Source organism: Cnephaeus nilssonii (assembly GCF_951640355.1).
Source record: "Cnephaeus nilssonii genome assembly, chromosome: 15".
Taxonomy (NCBI): Eukaryota; Metazoa; Chordata; class Mammalia; order Chiroptera; family Vespertilionidae; genus Cnephaeus; species Cnephaeus nilssonii.
Genome location: NC_137086.1, coordinates 5,723,922 through 5,742,776, shown reverse-complemented (window position 1 = coordinate 5,742,776; position 18,855 = coordinate 5,723,922). Strand labels below are relative to the sequence as shown.

Here is an 18,855-nt window from a genome sequence, read left to right as displayed (position 1 = left end):
ATGAGGAGGAGGCTAAGAACTGAGGGAGGGAAGCTGGTGAAGAAGTCATTCAGCAGTATAGATGAGAGATGATGTTGGCATACACTGAGGTGGTGCCTCTGGACAGTAACGTTTATGAACAAACACAGAAGATTCTTTTGGAAGTAGAACTGGCAAGACTTCTGAGCCACTGGACATTGGGCCAGGTAAAACAGGGAGAGAATGGCTCCCAAATTTCTGGCTTACAGTCATGGCAACAGCCAAGTAGATATGTTAAATAGGCAACTAAGTATGTGAGTCTGGAGTTCAGAAGGTAAGAGGTACAAATTTGTGAGTCATCAATATAGAGGTGGCAGATTTAGACACATTAATATCTTTTAAAATCTCAAAACCAAGACATCAACTATTTATGCAATCATACATTTATATTCTAAGAACTTTACTGTACCTGAGGTGGGGCTTCGTGACAGTTCCAATCATTTTTTTGACTGTCTGTGCTTCACATACCCAGAGGCTCAGATCAACTGCAATGGTTTTCCCACCAAGACTACTCAAGTGGATGTGTTGCTTAACAGGCTCCAAAATTTGCCACAAGTCACTCACTCCCATTCTGGTTATTATCGGCTGTTATTAGAAACACACTTTTCAAAAATTGTTATTAAACACAGAAGCTTAGAACAGGAATTCAAGCAATATATTATGTGCTACATAAGGATAATTCATAAATAGAGGATTCTACTTATTTCTTTCACTCGTCAGCTTTTTGGAATCAACCAAGAATACCTCAGCCATTAAAATGGTGGTAAATGGCCCTAACAGGTTTCGCTCAGTGGCTAGAGCGTCGGCCTGCGGACTCAAGGGTCCCAGGTTCGATTCTGATCAAGGGCATGTACCTTGGTTGCAGGCACATACCCAGAAGGAGGCAGCTGATCGATGTTTCTCTCTCATGGATGTTTCTAACTCTCTATCCCTCTCCCTTACTCTCTGTAAAAAATCAATAAAATATATCAAAAAAATAAAAATGTTGGTAAATGACATACTGGCTACAAAATGCTGATGCAACAAATGGATTACAAGTAATTTATATGTCACCAAATCTGGGTTTCTTTAAAGTACTTAAAAACAGTTATTTTTAAATTTAATATAATTCAAATATTAATGGTCGCCTTTGTCCTTCCTCATTCTTTCCTCTTCTTTTTTATGTCCTCTTTAGCAGCAGCTGAGAATAACACTTTTCACATGGTTACCTTAACACTGTATGAAATTTAGAAAATAAAAATTACCCCCAAAAAATAATGGTGATAATTGGCTTTGTTCCAGCTAATAACAAGAACAAATGCAAGACGGGTAGAAAAACAGAGGTGCTATAAATCTTATTTATCTTATTGAAAATTCATTCCTTGATTTTCACACCAGCCTCTATCTTGATCAGGAAAAACAAAAAAACATAAGCAAGGAACCATGCAAACAAGCAAATAAACCAAAGGGTGGGGGGGAATGAGGTTAATGAAGGAAACGTTGAAGACAGAAAATGGGAACTTGAGGAATATGGAATTATCTCTTCAAAGAGCGTTGGCGGCCATTTTAATTACAAGGTCTCACGTGTTCATTGTGGAAAAATAAAAATCTTTAAAAAACAAAATTTTAAATCACCCATACTTACACTATCCAAATAAAACTATTGTTAAACTCTTTTCTATGTCCAAGACATTTGAAAAACAAAATTGGCTTAAATTCTGCTATTGTAATAACCTCTTTGGTATTTTCTATAGGCCAGTTTTTCCTTATTAAACATCTATATCTATTTTTCTTTTCCTTTGTTATTATTTGATAAAAAATATAATGCAGCATTTGAAATGATTCAGTCTGACTATACATACATAAATATAATCCAGATTATCATCCACTCAATAACGAACTTCATTCCAAAACACAAGGTTGGATACAAAAAAAATAAGTCAAAAGGCTATCTCCATAATGCAAAACCATTCTAAATAAAAATACTATATTGTCTGTTCCTTTAATCCAAGTTTTATTTTGTGCACTCATTTTCATGAAGAACTGCACAAATATTTGGTGATATCTCAACATACAAAGAAAAACATACAGATTTGAACGCACAGAATTAGGTAGTTAATGGTGGCTCAGTGCTAATATTGTCTATTTCATATCAAGAAGTCCCACTGGTTGGAATGCACACTACAGCATAGATTCAAGAGTTAAGATTTCATCCCTTTGTTAATGTGAAAAATTGCACTTCTGGAAAAAGAGTGAGACACATACATTTTCTAAGGCATTATTATGAACAGAAACAAGACTTAAATATTAACCATAAGAACACATAAAATTAAAAAAAAACCCACGAAGTTTGGGGGAGTTCCTTTTAATAGTTTTGCTTTCCTTTTATTTGTGAAGCAAGGTGTTTACTGGAATTGACTGTTATTGAAGGAAATTATGCAATTCTTCTTTCCGGAGGACAATTATCATAACTGATCTTATTTTATTTATATGTGACCCTGACTCTAGCTGTCAAATTTTAAATGTCAGTATCTTCTGACTTAGCAATAGCTCTCCTAGGAATTTATTTTAAGATGCTCTTAGGTGTGTGCAGATGTATGTACAAAGATATTCACTGCGGCATGTTTTTTTTCATCCTTACCCGAGGATTTCTTTGTTAATTTTTAAGAAAGAGGGAGAAACACTGATGAGAGAGAGAAACACTGATCAGTTGCCTCCCACGTGTGCTCAACTGAGAATAAAACTACCACCTAGGTATGTGCCCTGACCAGGAATTGAACCCAGGACCTTTTGATGTATGGGATGATGCTCCAACTGACTGAGCCACCTGACCAGGGCAAATGGAGCATATTTATAATAGTAAGACAGTGGGAAAAAAAACAAATGTCCATTAATAAACGATAAATCTTTAAGTAAACTTTGGTATATTCAAACAATGGAATAGATGATGCAGCAAATAAAAATGGTATAGATCTATACATACTGGCCCTGGCCGGGTAGAGCAGTTGGTTTCTTCCCACATGCCAAGGTTGTGGGTTCGATCCCTGGTCAGGACACATACAAGAATCAACCAATGAATGCATAAATAAGTGGAATAACAAACCGATGTTTCTCTCGCTCTCTAAAATCAATGGGGGAAAAAAATATATATGTATTGACCAAAAAGTCTCTAAGTTTTAAAATGAAAACAGGTATAAAAGAGATTACATATTAGGAATGACTGGAGATGAGTGATGAGAAGAATTATTCTTCAAAGTATATTCCTTTGTGTTTTTTTATTATATTAAATAACCATATGCATGCATTACTTTCAAATTAAAAAAGTATTTTTAAAATGTGGTTCTATCTATAAAGTTTGGGAAATAAACTAGAAATATTTAGATGAGTTACTTCTTGCCTAAATATTAAATGACCAAACAGAATATAGTTCATGGGTCTAATTAAAAAGCAATGTTCTGCAAATTTATGAGTATCTGAACATCAAACATGACTTCAGTATAACTTTGTAAGGAGATTCACATTTTCTGGTTTCCTTTGAATGAATCATGTGATTTCAGACAATGCATATCTCTTCTGGCCCTTCCAGCCCTAAAGTTCAATCCTTCCTATCATGTCTCTAATGCTTGATTACACAAAATGACTACACATATGTTATATTTCACTGGGGCAGCCATGCCTAGAAAAACATAAGCCCAGAACTGATTTTATAATGTATTAGTATTTCCACAGGTTGGATCCCTTAAGCAAGACAAAGAATGCTTTTTAACTGTGCTTTTAAGTAGGCCCAAAATAATGTTTAATATAACATTGTAATTACACATAAAACTTAACTATTCATATTACTTTAGTTTCTTTTGTCAGAAATAAACCTAGTTTAAAGAATGAGCATCCGTGATTATGGTATAGAACTAGCACAGGTAATTGAACAGATATCAGCCACGTCTACCTAAGACTTATTTTGACTATGCTTTTATTATAATACTAGGCCTGGCCTGTGCCCTCTCACAATCTGGGACCCCTCAGGGGATGTTGGACTGCCGGTTTCGGCCTGATCCCCGCAGGCAAGGCCGAGGGACCCCACTGTTGCACGAATCCGAAGAGCTTTGGTTAATATCTTCCCTCCCTCCTCCCTCCCCCTCCCCCTGAGATTCATCAGTTTGTTCCATGTTTCCATGCCTGTGTGTTAAGTGTCTGCCGCCTGGTGGTCAGTGTGCGTCATAACTAACGGTCAAACAGTCACTTAGGCTTTTATATATATAGGTGAGCAAAAGACTACAAAGCTGTAACAATGGCTACTTACACACAACTGGTATAAATAATGTAGGCAAAAAGAAAAAAAGTCTGTAACAGAATTATGTTAGTTCTCAGAAAGTTAAATTTGACTTATTATCTCAGAACTAAAGTGTTCTCTTCTCTACTTTCCCTTAGTTAAGTGCTTTTGCTGGAAAAAAAATGTCTTTCACTGCCAATCCTTCTGGTCACTGTATTTTTAAATCTTCCTCAAAGCCTTTTAAACCACTCTGGTATCTTAACCTATAGTTCCTATTTATCTACCAAAATGGATTTGAAAAAGCTGAGAATATCTTTTGTGCTCCCCAAGCACACTCCTATATAGTAATGCTCTATATTTCTTCATAAGCATGAAAGAATTGCTGCTATGGTGAAGTACACCTCCCCCTCATTTGCCCCCCTCTAAAGTCTAAATGATGGGAGCTAGTCTCTTTCTATGACATTCCTCAGTAAATATTTTTTCTTAGTAAGTTGCCATTAATGAACTTCTATTACATCCTCTTGAATTACTGCAAGACTTTTTATAGCCTTCACAACTTTTAACCAGAAATAATGGATTAGAGCCACGCCAAGCAACAATACCAAAAGGATGGGGGTAGACATGGGAATTGGAGAGGGGGCAGAAAGACTTACAGGAAGGATAATTTTAGAGTTGGACTACACTGAAAAAGACATTACTGCTGAGTCCCCCTTGAATACTCTACAATGAAGGAACTTTTCTTCACTCCCCCCCCCCCCTAATGTAATTTATCCCACATCATGTCCTAACTCCTCTCACCTCTGGGCTAGAATATTCAATCCCTACTTTATCTTCACATGGATACATAATATGCATCTAACTCTTGATTCCAACGCCTCTCCTCAAACTGTTCTACCCTTATCTTTCCCCAAATATGCAGGGGCTTAGGCCAAAAACCTAGTCATTTTTGATTCTTTACTTCACTCTCTAATAGCCCCTTGATGAGCAAGTTATCTATCTCCAAAATCTATACTAAATCCCCATTTCTAATGACACTCCCCTAGTGTTGCCTGTATATGACTGTAATAGTCTCCCAACTGGCCCCCTGCTTTTAACTTTGTTCTGCTCTCCACCCCACGTAATCATTCTCCTAATGACGCCAGAGTGATCTTGTTTAATAGCCTAAAATATTAAAATCATCACCTCTTTGGTAATGGATAATGAATTTCCTTAAAGGTGACATAACCTTTGTCACAAGTTAATTTACTTCTTTAAATATGGTGCTACCTTAGAGCCAGTTGTAAAATGCAAAAAAAAAAAAAAAAGTAAAATTACTAAGTGTTCTAAATGTAATTCAGAACACTCTTTAATGTAATTTAAATGAAATTTAGAAGACTCTTTTAAAATACTATTTTAGGATTATCTTCAGTAGACCTGCAACTTAAGTTTTTTAATTTTCTTTTGAAAAGCATTTATGTTCCTTGTGAAAATCATTCATAAAAGCAGAATATTAACCCTTTGCACTTGCTTGCTTTTTTCTCGATTCCTTTATTCTAATGCTAACCGTGTTGAGTCACACTCGACATCAGAGTGCAAAAGGTTAAAAGAATACCTCAATAGTTCTGAAAGGATAAAATTATGTAAAATGTCTATTTTATGAAAAATAATAATAAAACATATTTTAAGATGGCAGTTCATACAAAATATGTATTTCCATGATCTACTGCCTTCTTGTTACTTTCTTTGCACCACTCCTTCCTCCAAAGTGACATTAAGTAGCAAGAATATAAAAGCAAATAAAGTTCCAAAAAGGGACAGAATGCAACAGCCCTTAAGATATTCAAGTACAACTACACTCAAAGATAGAACAAATGGTTTTTGCATGAGGTCATAATCAATCTGATGAGGTTACTTGAAAATAACTCATCATAAAATTTAAAAATATTATACATATCAAACTCACCCAAAACTACGTATAATTTTGCCTTACTTTTTAAAAAATGTGGTGAAATTTGAAATTTTTGTGGTGTGAGACTTGATTAGTCTCTACTTTTATAATGTAATAATTTTATTGATGTCAATCTGATCATGCAGTCTATATATATATTACATATAAAAAGAATCTCCTAACATATTCACAATTCTTAAGAATTAGAGTGATATATGATTACTTATGTGAGTCGTCAGAATAACCCATAACAAAAAAATTATAACCTATTAGTGGCTTCAGTTTGTTTAGTTTAGTAAAAATGCACTATACTTGGGATAAGAAACCTAGGATTTTGGTTTTGGATATAATACTGACTAGCTGTATACCCATGGGAAGACATTTAACTGATCTCCAAAATGAAGGATATTAACAAGATGAATTACAAGATTCTGGCATCCTTTGAATCTCATGACCAATTTTGGTAGCTTGATACCAGAAAAAAAAATCCAATCACTCTATTTCAGATATTATTACTTGGCTGAAAGAACATGAATTTCTAGTTTAAAGCAAGTGCTTAAAATTCACTTTAGGTTAAAACAAAAACAAATCCTTTGATGTAACCATATGGTGCTCATAAATCAATTTATGCTCCTAAAACTTCCTTAAAAGCTAGTAAGTTTTTATTGGTTGATTATAAAACTGAATGAGGTGAGAAAAGCGCAGAACCTTGCTAATGCCACTAATGAATCAAATTTAAAAAAAAAACATTAAAAAAGGTCAGTGGTCTGGTTCATGCAAAAATACATTTTATTATTAGTAAAACAAGTTTTGCAATTTTACTTCAGTTTTAAGCAAAAACATTAGAAAACTTATTTTAACAATAATGTGGGAAATACTTTAAATTACCTTATTCCCATTTAGATGACTATAATGGACTAGTCAATGATGTAAAGTTTACTTCAGTACAAAATTGTACTGTATGGGATTTCCCACGTAATTTCACTAATGTTTTTTATTATTCCGTCAGTTTTATTTTCATACGAATTTAGTTCTAACTTTAAAGCATAATATAACCTGGGCTTAACTTTGCTACCGATTAACATTAAATGCCTACTATTTATCGCAAGTTCTTCTAAGTGCTGGAGATACAATAATAAAAGATTAAGCCTTGAATTCAAGAAACTTAGTAGAGGTGGGACTAGAGATAAAAAGAATTATAACAATGTGACAAGTGCAGGTACAGAGACAAGGAGAGTCAACTACAGGAGTATATAAGAGGTACCTCACCAACTCTGGAAGGATTCCTAAAGGAAGTGACATCAAAGCGGGCACCTCCCCAAGTTTCCCCTTGTTGACCAACAGGACCACTTAGCCTAGAGGTTACAGCGCTTTTGACTATTTAGACTATGTCATACTTATTGCATCAAGGCAAGGACCATAATAGGGATATAACATATATATTTGATTATCTTTAGAAGTAAAAAGGTGACTTTGATGGAAGGAATTTCACTACCAGACGTTTGACATCCATGTATTTGAGGGTGGACTGGGGTAGCGGTCAATGCCACTTTGTCCCCGTCTGGAAAGGAAGCTAGAAAGATTACTTGTCTAGACCGGCATGCCACATGAAGAGTTGCGCAAAGACAAGAGAAGTAGGTGAAGGTCGGGTGCAGAAGGGCGCAGAAAGCGAAGCCAAGGCCCTTAACGTTTTCTGCTCCCCGATATTTATGGAGGAGGTTTACACTATAGGCCCGCGCGGGTGGGGGTGGGGTGAGGAGGGAGGAAGAATGGCAGTAAGTTAACCATCCTGCCTTAAGGCAATTGCTCTAAGGGAAGTTGTTTTCCAAACACCACGTAGACACTGAAAAAGGGGAACACCCAAGTCTACCTGCGGGGATCAGTCGGCTCGCCCGGAGGGCCTAGAACAGGCGTGGGCGTTGGCCCCACGGTGTGCCCAGGGGAAGGCCGTCCAGGACGCAGCGGCCTCGGCAGAGAGGGAAGCGCTCCAGTGGCCGGGACACCGAGTTCCCGCCCGCGGGTCAGCTCCGGGGCTGGAAGCCGGGCCCGGGGGTGGCGGGCCGCGTTCCCACTGCGCGCAAACGGGAGCCACCGACGGCGAGTTTGAAGGGGCGGGCGCGACAGGGACGCCAACACAGAGCTCCTCCCTAACCCACCTGCCCAAGGGCCGAGGGGACGTGCCGGGGCCCCGGGGGCCGCCGCTCCACGGCCCGTGGGACTTACCCAGACACCCCTTTCTCCTTGGCTCTGGAAGGCGCCCCTCCGTCATTGACCAGCGTGGCCTGAATCCTAACTAGCTGTTTCCAATTTCTGAGTTGAATCTTCTCCCCAAAAAGATAAAAGTAAAAAGAAAATGAAAAACGTCCTCTTTCCCTTCCCACGCAAAGACCTGCGTATAGGTCGGAGTCCCCAGACGCGGAAACCTCCCGGGAGCACTTCAAATCCGGCGCCTTCGCACGCCAGGTCCCGCCTCTTCCGGGAAGTGGCCGTCCCCTGTCCCGACCCGACCGCTAGCGCCCAGCCGCTCCGTGGTACGCATGCGTCGAGCTGTTGCTGGGCCTCCGAGCAATCTTCCCTTTCACTGAGGCAAATCAACACCCCCCCTGCACACCACCCAGCGTCCGGCCGCCGCGAAGCCCCAGCTGTTCCCAGCTTCCCCGTCCGCCCAGGGGCACTTCCGGCCCCGCCTTCCGACAACAGTGGCGCGAAAACTCCAGACCGCGCACGCGCGGGCGGAGTCCCGGCGGGCGGGGGGGGGCGGGGCGCAGGCGCGGACCGTCCCGGGGTGGGCGCCGGGGCGGCCGCGCTCCTGCCTTCTCCTGCCGCCGGCGCGCGGTTCCCGGCGGGCCAACGGCTTCCAGCCGCGGCCGAGGCGTCCCAACGGTTGGCCGGGAGCGCCCCGTTGCAGCGCGGCACTCCCGCTGTCGGGTTCCTTGGGGAGACTTGGACTTGTTCGAGGTAGGGTGAGGGTGCGCGCCTTCGCTCTCCGTTGCCCCCGATCGTGTCCCTGTCGCTGCCCCCGTAGCTTGCATCCCCCAGCCCGTCTGGTGGCGCCCGGGTCCCCCGGGGCTGCCCCCGCGTCCAGCCTGGTCCCCGTGGGCCTGGGCGGGCCGGCCGGCGGGTGCTTCGCGCCCTCTCTGCAGGCGGCACGGGTCGCCTCTGCCGCGGGAAACTTGCCCGTCCGCGCTGGGCCCCTCCGGGCAGATGCCGGCTCGGGCGGTGGGACCCTTGGCCCTTCCCCAAAGGGCCCTTTGGGCTTTGAGAAGTCGCTGGAGGGGCCGCGGGGTTAAAGGGTGCGGTTACCATTGGGAACTGGGCGCTTATCGGGAATCTGATGATCACCTCGCCCGAAGCAACTTCAGTCTGTTTAAGAGACATATACAACTCTCACTTCAGTTGCATGTGTGGTTAAAACCCAGTTTCATGAAAATGCGAACTGCATTTTCTAGAAAAATGAAATTGTGATGTTTGGATCTGTTATGGTAGCATTTCTTTCCCCCCTGTTTTCTTGCGGAAATGCACTGGAGAAGAATCCCACCTGGGAATTGCGGAACACAGGACTCCAGGGTAGAGAAAGGGGTGTGGGACCCATCGGGCTTGTGATAATTCCTAGGAAAAGCGATTATTTGTGAAGACAGTTATATTTCATGAACAGGAGATTGAAAGCGAGTGTTTTTTTAAGACAAGCTATTCTGGAATGTATATTTAAAAGAAAAAAAAAGTCCAAATTCCCTGGCTTTGAGAAGGCTGCTGTGTAGTCTTTTAAAAATATTCAGTAGCATATGCACTGGCCCGCAGGTAGTTCCCTGAGTGTGGAGGTGGGGTGGGAGCATGTTAGACCTTCTTAGATTTACTCTCTCCCATTCTGTTACGGTGTGAAGTAGACAGAGTACTTAATTTCTTTTGAAATGTGCATTCAGAATTTCGTTTTCCTGAATGGGTGTAACTACAAAAAAAAAAAGTTGAGATTCCCTCGATTGTTATTTAAAAAGCATGTTTTTGTATAAGGCAGAAACCAGTGGTGTCTGACCCTGGGCAAGTGGGTACCACCTCCTTTAAGTCTCATTTCCTTTTCTGTAGTTGCATAAACTAACATAATACCTAACTCACAGGATTCTTCAATATATTGGGGTGGGAAGAGCGAGCGAGATAGTTACAGTTATAGCTCTACGTTTATCTATAATTTGTAATAAGGCACTTATTGAACCCGACAAAAAAGTAAGTACAGTTGACATATTCAAGTTGTTACAGCGAAAAACAGGTTTTACTCAACGGTTTATTTTACTGAGTGCTTAGATGTAGAATTTATATAAAACCTGCCTAAATCCTAACTATCACTTTTAGACTTAAGTTAGGAAAATTAATCAAAGTTGTACTTGGCTTACTTTTCAGGAATTAATACATAACACAAATTACTGTTAATAGTATACATTATATTGAAGGCATATTTAAATGCTACTGTTCTATCTACTCAGGAGTCCCGATGACTGAGAGTCCAGTACAGTCACTTATATTAATGTTAGCATTTTTGATTCACTAATTAATGAAATACATCTTTCCTCACTCAACATACTTTCGCCGGTGACCAAATTCAAAATAATTTCTGTGGCTTTCTCAGCTCCGCTCCCCAATCCACCTCTGCAGCAGAGTATGTTTTACTGCCTGTTGGCCTCTCCATCTCGGTCTCCTAGGAGCACTTCATACTCAGTGTTTTCAGACAAAATAAATGTATTCTATATCCTCCCTCCTTGCCAAACCTGCTTCATCTCACTATAATGGCATTTTGGCATTAAATGTGAAGACTGTTTCTAAGAATTAAACACAAAGTAAATTTTTATAAAGCATATTAACATTGGAGGGACACTTCACAATAGAATCTCTTATGTAGTTTTATACATTAATGAACGGTAGACAAGAAGATGAACAGATTAGTAGCCCATTTACAGGCCATAAACAATTAAAATATTAAATTCAGTCATTCATACCTGGAGGAACTTGGGCATTAAAGAGGTTTGAATTTAGGTTTTGACGAACCTGGGTTTGGATCTGGGCTACATAAACCTGGGTAGTGTCCTCTTGAGCCTCAGTATCCCTTTTATAAAATAAGGACACTTTATAAGGATGTTGATTAAGGGAAATACATAGAATGTTTATCTCAAAAGCTAAGCATACAGTCTAGCAAGTGGTTATTCAACACATATTAATTCTACTCCCCCAGGTTACCCAATCTTTTAAATCTCTTGGATTCACCTCTTCCTATCATCTCCTGATATTGCTATTGTTTTTTCTGTTCAGTGCCCCGCATTCTGTAGAGACTGGTCTCTTGCCCATATTCTCAGTCTCTCTGTTTCATCCGTCCTCTACATTTAGGCCACAGGGATGTTTTTAAAACATAAATCTGACTGTTCAAATTTATTAACTGAAATTCTGTGCCTAGTACTTTCCAGTTTCACTTATCTGGGATTGTTTGATGGGTGGACTTAATTGGATTTTTTAACTTAACTATTTATATTATTATCTATTGTATCTCATATGCTCTCATGATATACTCCAAGCAGTGTGCTTAATTAATTGAGTACATTAAAAACAGGTTGTTTAATGCAGAATGAATGTATCCATGGTGGTAGGAGGAGTAGAATTGGGCAAGAAGTAAACAGTCCACAGCAGATTCAGAAGTAGTAGCAATTTGCCTTTTTATAACCATGATTTTTTTTTTGAGAATTCCAACTCTGTTATGTCAGCTCTCACTGCTGTTAGTTCCAGTTTAGTAGTTAAATTGGAAGTATGAATTATTAGGTACTCACAATAAAATCTAAAATCTAGAAATTTATAATCCTGTTAAAATGCATTTGATGCCTATCAAATTTCTTACACACATACTTTTCATGAATTGACCAACAAAATAAGATCAGAAGCATGGAGGCATGGAACAGACTGACACACCTTGATGTGGGGTTGGAGGGATGAGAAGAGATAAACTAAAGAACTTACATACTTATGTTGCATAGCCCATACATGGGCGATAGGGTAGTGAAGACCTTTTTCCTCCCCTTTTTGTGTATTCCAGAATATTTAAAAGTATTTTGGGGGGAGGGGATTTTCTGTATATATGTCTCTTTAACCTATTGGAAACAGGTTTTCTGTTTTAACCTGTATCTACCTCTTGAGACATTTATATGTGATTTTAAAAATCCATTATCATTAAATCACAAAGTGATTCCTAGTATAAGAGGTAGGATCCTTCAGTGTCTGTTAGGTGCAAGTTACCATGGCAACCTAGTAGCAAACTGCAAATCCCAGACTAAGCACAGCAAATAAAAAACATCGTCTTCATGTAGCGAACTATCTTCTGTGTAGTGTAGAATCTCACATTCACTGTAAGAAGCTTATCACACTTACCTTTGTTCATTTCTCTCCCCCCAGTTTCATTTGAAAAACTGCCGTTTTCTATGAATGGTAAAATTCTAAAATCAGTCAGCAGCTCTATGAGTGCCTGCTAAGATCAAGTTATTAAGTATTAATAAGAACAGTATCTAAAAGGGCATTTAATGTTGTGCAAACCTAAAAGTAATTTTTTTCTTCTTTGCTCTTATAAATGAATTACTGCTCAGTAGTTGAGAAATGAATAGAGGATGGATGGGAGAGAAGAAAGTGTTGGGGGGAAATGGCTTGGTGGTATTCTAGGGAATTTAAATTAGCAACAAGTTGAAACTAATATACATTGAGCCCAGTCGGCTTGGCTCAGTGCCTTGAGTGTTGACCTATGAACCCAGGAGATCATGGTCTGATTCTCAGTCAGGGCACATGCCCAGGTTGTGAGCTCGATCCCCAGTGTGGGGCGTGCAGGAGGCAATTATTTTCTCTCATCATTGATGTTTCTATCTCTCTCCCTTCCTCTCTGAAATCAATAAAAATATATTCAAATATATGTACATTGATTCTTGTTATTAAATTTGAGGAATATATTTGATTTTCAAGTTTTGAGTTGTGTAAGAGATTCAAAATAAACATTAAATTATATGTAAAATAAAGATTTTTGGGTATTATGTAATTGTGACTGTAATGGTAATGTTTCTAAAGACATTTGTTGAGGTTAAAAGTCCTTTGGATGTTAACTAACATACCTTTTGAGTGATACATAAGATATCATGATAAATTAGGTTCATCATTGCCTTCAGGATAGGATAAAGTCCAAGTCCTTTAATGTTGTTTACAATAGTTCTTCTCAGACTTAAATATGCTTATGAATCATCTGAGGTCTTCCTAAAATGAAGATTCAGATTCATTTGCTGTGGGGTGTGGCCTGAGATCCTGGCAGTCGAACACATTCCAAGGAGATAGAGAGGCTGCTTGCTGGTCCTTGGGCTACACTTTGAATACAAGTCTGCAAGTCATTCTGTGGTCGGCCTTTCTGCTGTTCTAACTTCCTTTGCTGGCTCTGCCTTGTAAATAATGGCCATGTGTCATGGATTTGCTTACAGTGCCTCCTACAACAGCATCTGTGAGACTTTCACAGGGTCTACCAGGTAAACTGTTTTGTAATAATAGTAAGATGTTCTTTCCCCTTTCATCCACTTTTGAATGTACAGTGGAGCTTTCCAGAGGTTATAAGACATGTGATGATGTCATTGCTCTCACGACTGATAGAATGTGTACTTGTGTGTTGTTTAAAAGTTTAACACTTAATTTGTAATATGGTAAATATTGATAGATGTAAACGAAAGCTCTTTGAGTACTGCAGTATCTTTTGAGAGACCATAACCTTTGAGAACTGCTGCCCTACGGTATTGGGCCATAGACATAGAGACTCTGATCTAGAACTTACCCGAGCTCTTTCCTTAGCCACAGTGACAGCTGAGCCAGAGTGGAAGTTTCAGCTCTCCACATGGTACCTCTCGGGCAGTAGTAAAAGGCCTCCTCTACCCATGCACGGGGAGTTGGGAGTAATGGCACCCATTGCTGCCTGAGGGGTAATGTCTCAGCTCCTTAGGCGATCTCCACTGAACTCATTGTCATGGCTCTCCCCTTGGCCTGCATGGCCTTCTGACAGCAGCCCCGTTGGGAGGTTGAGATGACTCCTTTTAGCCTCACCAGAGTGGAAGACCAGGTTACCCACTTGGCCTTCGCTGGCGTGGGGGCGTGGGGCACAGTTTGTTCAATGGTATTTGGCTGGAGTAGAGCACTTCTTGCCAGAAAGTTCTCTGTCTTGGGCCCTTTTCCTGATCCTTTGGCTAGAGAGAACAGCTTTCCTTAGCTCCACCTGTCTTCCACCTCTCCTGCACCTACACCTGTTGTGTTTCCCCAGTTGCTGTCTTCTCCAAATCTGAGAAATTTGAAGCAAAGCAAAAACTCAGGGAAATCACCAGGGTGTCATTCCTTGGGTGCTGAGGTCCCTAGCCAATCTGCCGCCTTCTTTTTCAGAGTCTTATGTTTCTTTTATATATAATTTTCAAGGTTTTTAGTTTTACTAAGCAGGAGGAATTGGGAAAAATACACCTATTCCATCTTTATGGAAGCGGAAGTCTCTGTCCTTTTTTAAACTTGTGCTGTGGGAGATATAGTCTCACTGCATATCCCTTATATTTGATCGTATAAAACATATGAATAAATACTAAAATATTCCCACTGAAGAAAAGCTAGATTTGGTGGAACAAAGAACTAATTTTGGGGGGAAATGTTAAAAATTTAATGAAATAGAATTTGCATGAAAGGAGTCATGACTATGTTTGAAGATTTATAAAATATACAGTGATTTTGTGTAGTATATTTGGGGCTCTAAATTATCAATATTTTGGAAAGTAAAAATTATGGAAAAAATTTATTTTCCAATTCAGGAAGATATAGTGAACCTGTAAAAACCCAATATACAAGATAGGAAGTGAGATGATCTCATAATGGTAACTTAAAACAGTCTCCACTATCTAATTAGCTTTAAGCCTAGTTCTTTCTCACTTTCCAAACACATTTAAATGTCATGTTATAGAGGTGATTTCAGAGCTTTAAAAAGATGGGAGAACTACTGATTTCACTTAATAAATTGTCATAATAACAGACTTGGCCAAGATTGTTCTCCAGAATAGTTCCTCCAAAATAAGCATAGGCATTCAATACTTCTGAAATTGGTTCTGTCAATGTAAGTTTGGAAAGCAGTGGTTTTTTTTTAAAAAAAGCATCACTGCATGAGTGTCTTTCCCTCGCCCTCCTTTTCTCTTCCACGCCCTTCCTCTGGAGTCCCTGTCCTGTTTCTGCACACCTACTCATGCTCTGTAACACGGCTGCACTAGCCCCCCCTCTCCCCGCACACACGTGCACTTAGGACTGGCTTTCTTGACCTGTGTTCATGTCATCACTTCTAGGGAGGACTGACTACAGCCTTTCAGTCCAAATTCATGAAAGAGAAAATCTCACTTACTGTACTGCTGCCCAGGCACCGGGCACAAACAGGCTTGCTATGGTGTATGTAGTACTTGAGAGACTGAAATTGATTGAGACTAAAACTATTCTCATATTCTTTTCTTGTATCTTAGAAACTTTTGACTACCTGTGCCAAAGACTTTTCTCTTTATTCAGCAAACAGTGATTAGGTACCTATCTTTTGAGGTCTTAAATGTATTTTAAAGAGAAAAATGAAAGCAGCAATCAGAGTAGTCATAACGTTTAATTTCAGTCACAGACTATCAGCTGTGACTTGAAGTGCAGTTTTCATATGTTTAGAAAATCTTGTGTAATTTTAAATATATTCATTTTCCAGGTATAAATTTTATAGTCTGTTGGTAAAAAATAGTCAATCAGCATGCACTTTCTTTAAGGAATGGTTAAGGGAAATTACTGGTGCTAGGCAACACTGCTTCAAAATATACTTCCTTGGGAGAATAATTTTTAAAAAAGTTTTATCCGATTGACTGTTACTCTATAACTTTAAAAGTTGGATGATTGCTCTGGAATAATTTCAGAAGGCATTATGCCATCTCTAAAACATCTGGGAAACTAGAAACCATGGTTGCACAAAATCTTTTACCTTTTGTGAATTTAAGAGTCAAACTATTTAGGTAGGCCCATATCAGTAAAATGGTGGCCATAAATAATGGAAGTAAAATCAACTAGTATGTCATATGCACATGATTTAGAAACACACAAACAAACGTATTACCTTATGCTCCTCTAGGGGAAAAGTCTGACCTGCCTCGCTGGGCTGAAGTCAGGGCGGCAGTGGGTCTGTGTTCCTTTCTGGGGGCTCTAGGGAAGGATCAGTTTCCTTGCCTTTCTAGCCTCTAGTGACACCTGCATTCTTCTGCTCATGGACCCCTTGCTCCATGCAGATGACTTTTTTACCTTTTTAAAGTCAAAATGAATGAGCATAGTACTTACAATGTAAGCTTCGTCTGGTCTATTTTGTTAAGTTGAATGTATGTGGAATAATCATGGGTATTATACTTGATTTATTTCATTGTTACAATAATATGTTAAAATTTGTTCAGACCTGATGGCCAAAAGAAAGGAAGAGAATTTCTGCTCTCCTGAAAATGCCAAAAGACCAAGACAAGAAGAGGTGGAGGATTTTGATAAAGATGGTGATGAAGATGAATATCCAGATCCCTTCACTAATGGTACCTCTACTTTGGTAAGTGCAAAACTTTTTTTTTTATTAGCATGTTTCTCATGTCTGGTTCATATGTCATATTCCTGATAATTCAATATCAGGAAAAGCAATATGACTTTTAAAAAACTGAGGTAAAATAACCTGACTAATTATTAAGTTTTTGTTAATTAGGAAAAATTAATAGAGAAAAACAGTGATACAAAGAGTTGGTTCTTTGGAAAGAGCAATAAAATTGACAGATCTCCGATAAGACTTGAAAAGGGGAATATAAAATGATATAGCTACTCTGGGAAATAGTTTCCTACAATGCAAGACAGCCTTCCTCTAACAGAAAATTTTCTGTTTAAATAATAGTATTATTTACATTAAGAAACCTTGTGATTTACTTATTAGATTCCCTAAGGAATTTAGAATGAATAGTTATTCATATAAGGCTCCCATTTAACTTCATTTCACTCATTGTTTGAAGTTTACGTTATTTACTTTCTGTTACTTTTTTCATGGGTGACACTGCTGATCTTTCTCCTGCTGTAGATGTTTGGATGGTTATAATGAGTGAATTGGGCCGATTGATTGTCTTCTTCCATTGTTTTTTAATAGACTGCAGCAGAAGTTGGAATAATTGAGAGTATTCAGCTAAAAAACTTCATGTGTCATTCAATGCTTGGACCCTTCAAATTTGGTTCTAATGTTAACTTTGTCGTTGGCAACAATGGAAGTAAGTGCTTTCACTTTCTTTTGTGCATTTGAGCACTGCATTGACATTAGAATGCATTAACTTTTCAAAATAGGTGACTGTTAGTACTGATAAATCTGAGCTTTAGGTCTGTAACTGTGGTTATGAATAGTTTCAGTGTTTGCTGCCATTCTACACGTTAAGAAAATAAGTTAGCCCTGGGTTCGTTATGCAACAGAGATAAACATTTCCTGTTTATTCTTTTGAATCTATTTACATTGGAATTCACACCATAGAAGAATGGACAAGCTGTCCTTATTGTAATTGAGGCAGCCCTGTGTCTACTTCTATTAAATGTTGTAACAGAGCATGAATAAAGTGCCATGGGCATCCAAACATGAAAGAAACTTCTTCTCGCCCTAACCAGTTTGGCTCAGTGGCTAGAGCGTTGGCCTGTGGACTCAAGGGTCCCAGGTTCGATTCCAGTCAAGGGCATGTACCTTGGTTGCGGGCACATACCCAGTGGGGAGTGTGCAGGAGGCAGCTGATCGATGTTTCTAACTCTCTATCCTTCTCCCTTCCTCTCTGTAAAAAATCAATAAAATATATTTAAAAACGAAACAAACAAAAAAAACTTAAAAAAAGAAAAGAAACTTTTTCTCACTCTTGTGACCAATGAAAGCATTATGAGAGCTGGTATTTGTGCTGGTACTTTGTCTCATTGGGGAAGAAGCTGAGATGTTCCAGGCAAAGATTGCTCATCAGCTAAGGTTAAGGTATGTGGGGGTAGAAGTAGATGCCTGTGGAGAGAGGCTTTATCATATCGTACATGGTAGGGAGGGGCAAAAACTGACACCGGAGAGTCATGTTTTAGGTGATACTGTTGAGGATCTTGGATGCCATGGTAAAGAAGTGGGGGTTTTATTCAGAAGTCAGTGGAGAACTAAAGTTTGTGAGTAAAGTGATGGCATGAGCAAGATTGGTGAAACAAACTGGCCACACTGTGGAGAATCGATTAGAAGGGGAAGACACAGGAGTTAGAAAGAACAGTGATGTAACTTTTGTGATAGACCAGCCAGGCATGAGGTGTTGCCAGTGTACAGGGAAAGGAGGCGGCCAAAGTCTACAGCTGCTAGGACATGAACCTAGGTACCTGTAGTTCCACAGCCTGTTTAGTTCTTTGTTTCCCTACTCTATTCAGCCAAGAGGGAAGTGTTTTCAGAAGGAGAGAATGGACAGGGGGATCAGTGCTACACGGAGGTCACTTAGGACAGTAAGTGAAGAAAGACTACTGGGTTGGGCCCTTAGTTCCTCTTATTTTTAACTCTTAAAACAGTGATTTTATTAATAAAACTTAGGAAGAAATAATGCAAGTAGTGGAGGCA

General features: G+C 39.4%; 2 protein-coding genes across 5 annotated transcripts in view; one reads left to right on the top strand and one right to left on the bottom strand.

Moving 5' to 3' along the window:
- The window catches only part of GEN1 (GEN1 Holliday junction 5' flap endonuclease), a 29,564-nt gene extending 20,724 nt beyond the window's left edge, over positions 1–8,840 (bottom strand). For 2 of the 4 annotated variants that reach the window (XR_013814647.1, XM_079792251.1), the window contains exon 1: positions 428–8,840. Coding sequence is in view for 3 of the 4 variants with exons in the window: in XM_079792251.1 (XP_079648377.1) it covers positions 428–588 (161 nt within the window). In the remaining variant the exon portion in view is untranslated. The remainder of the gene's footprint in view (positions 1–427) is intronic. The other 2 variants (XM_079792250.1, XM_079792249.1) reach the window with 2 other exon arrangements.
- A 109-nt stretch (positions 8,841–8,949) lies between these two features.
- Positions 8,950–18,855, top strand: part of SMC6 (structural maintenance of chromosomes 6) — a 57,069-nt gene continuing 47,163 nt past the window's right edge. The window contains exons 1-3 of the mRNA XM_079791672.1: positions 8,950–9,152; positions 16,673–16,815; positions 17,395–17,512. Coding sequence (XP_079647798.1) covers positions 16,678–16,815; positions 17,395–17,512 — 256 coding nt within the window. The 5' untranslated portion in view covers positions 8,950–9,152; positions 16,673–16,677. The remainder of the gene's footprint in view (positions 9,153–16,672; positions 16,816–17,394; positions 17,513–18,855) is intronic.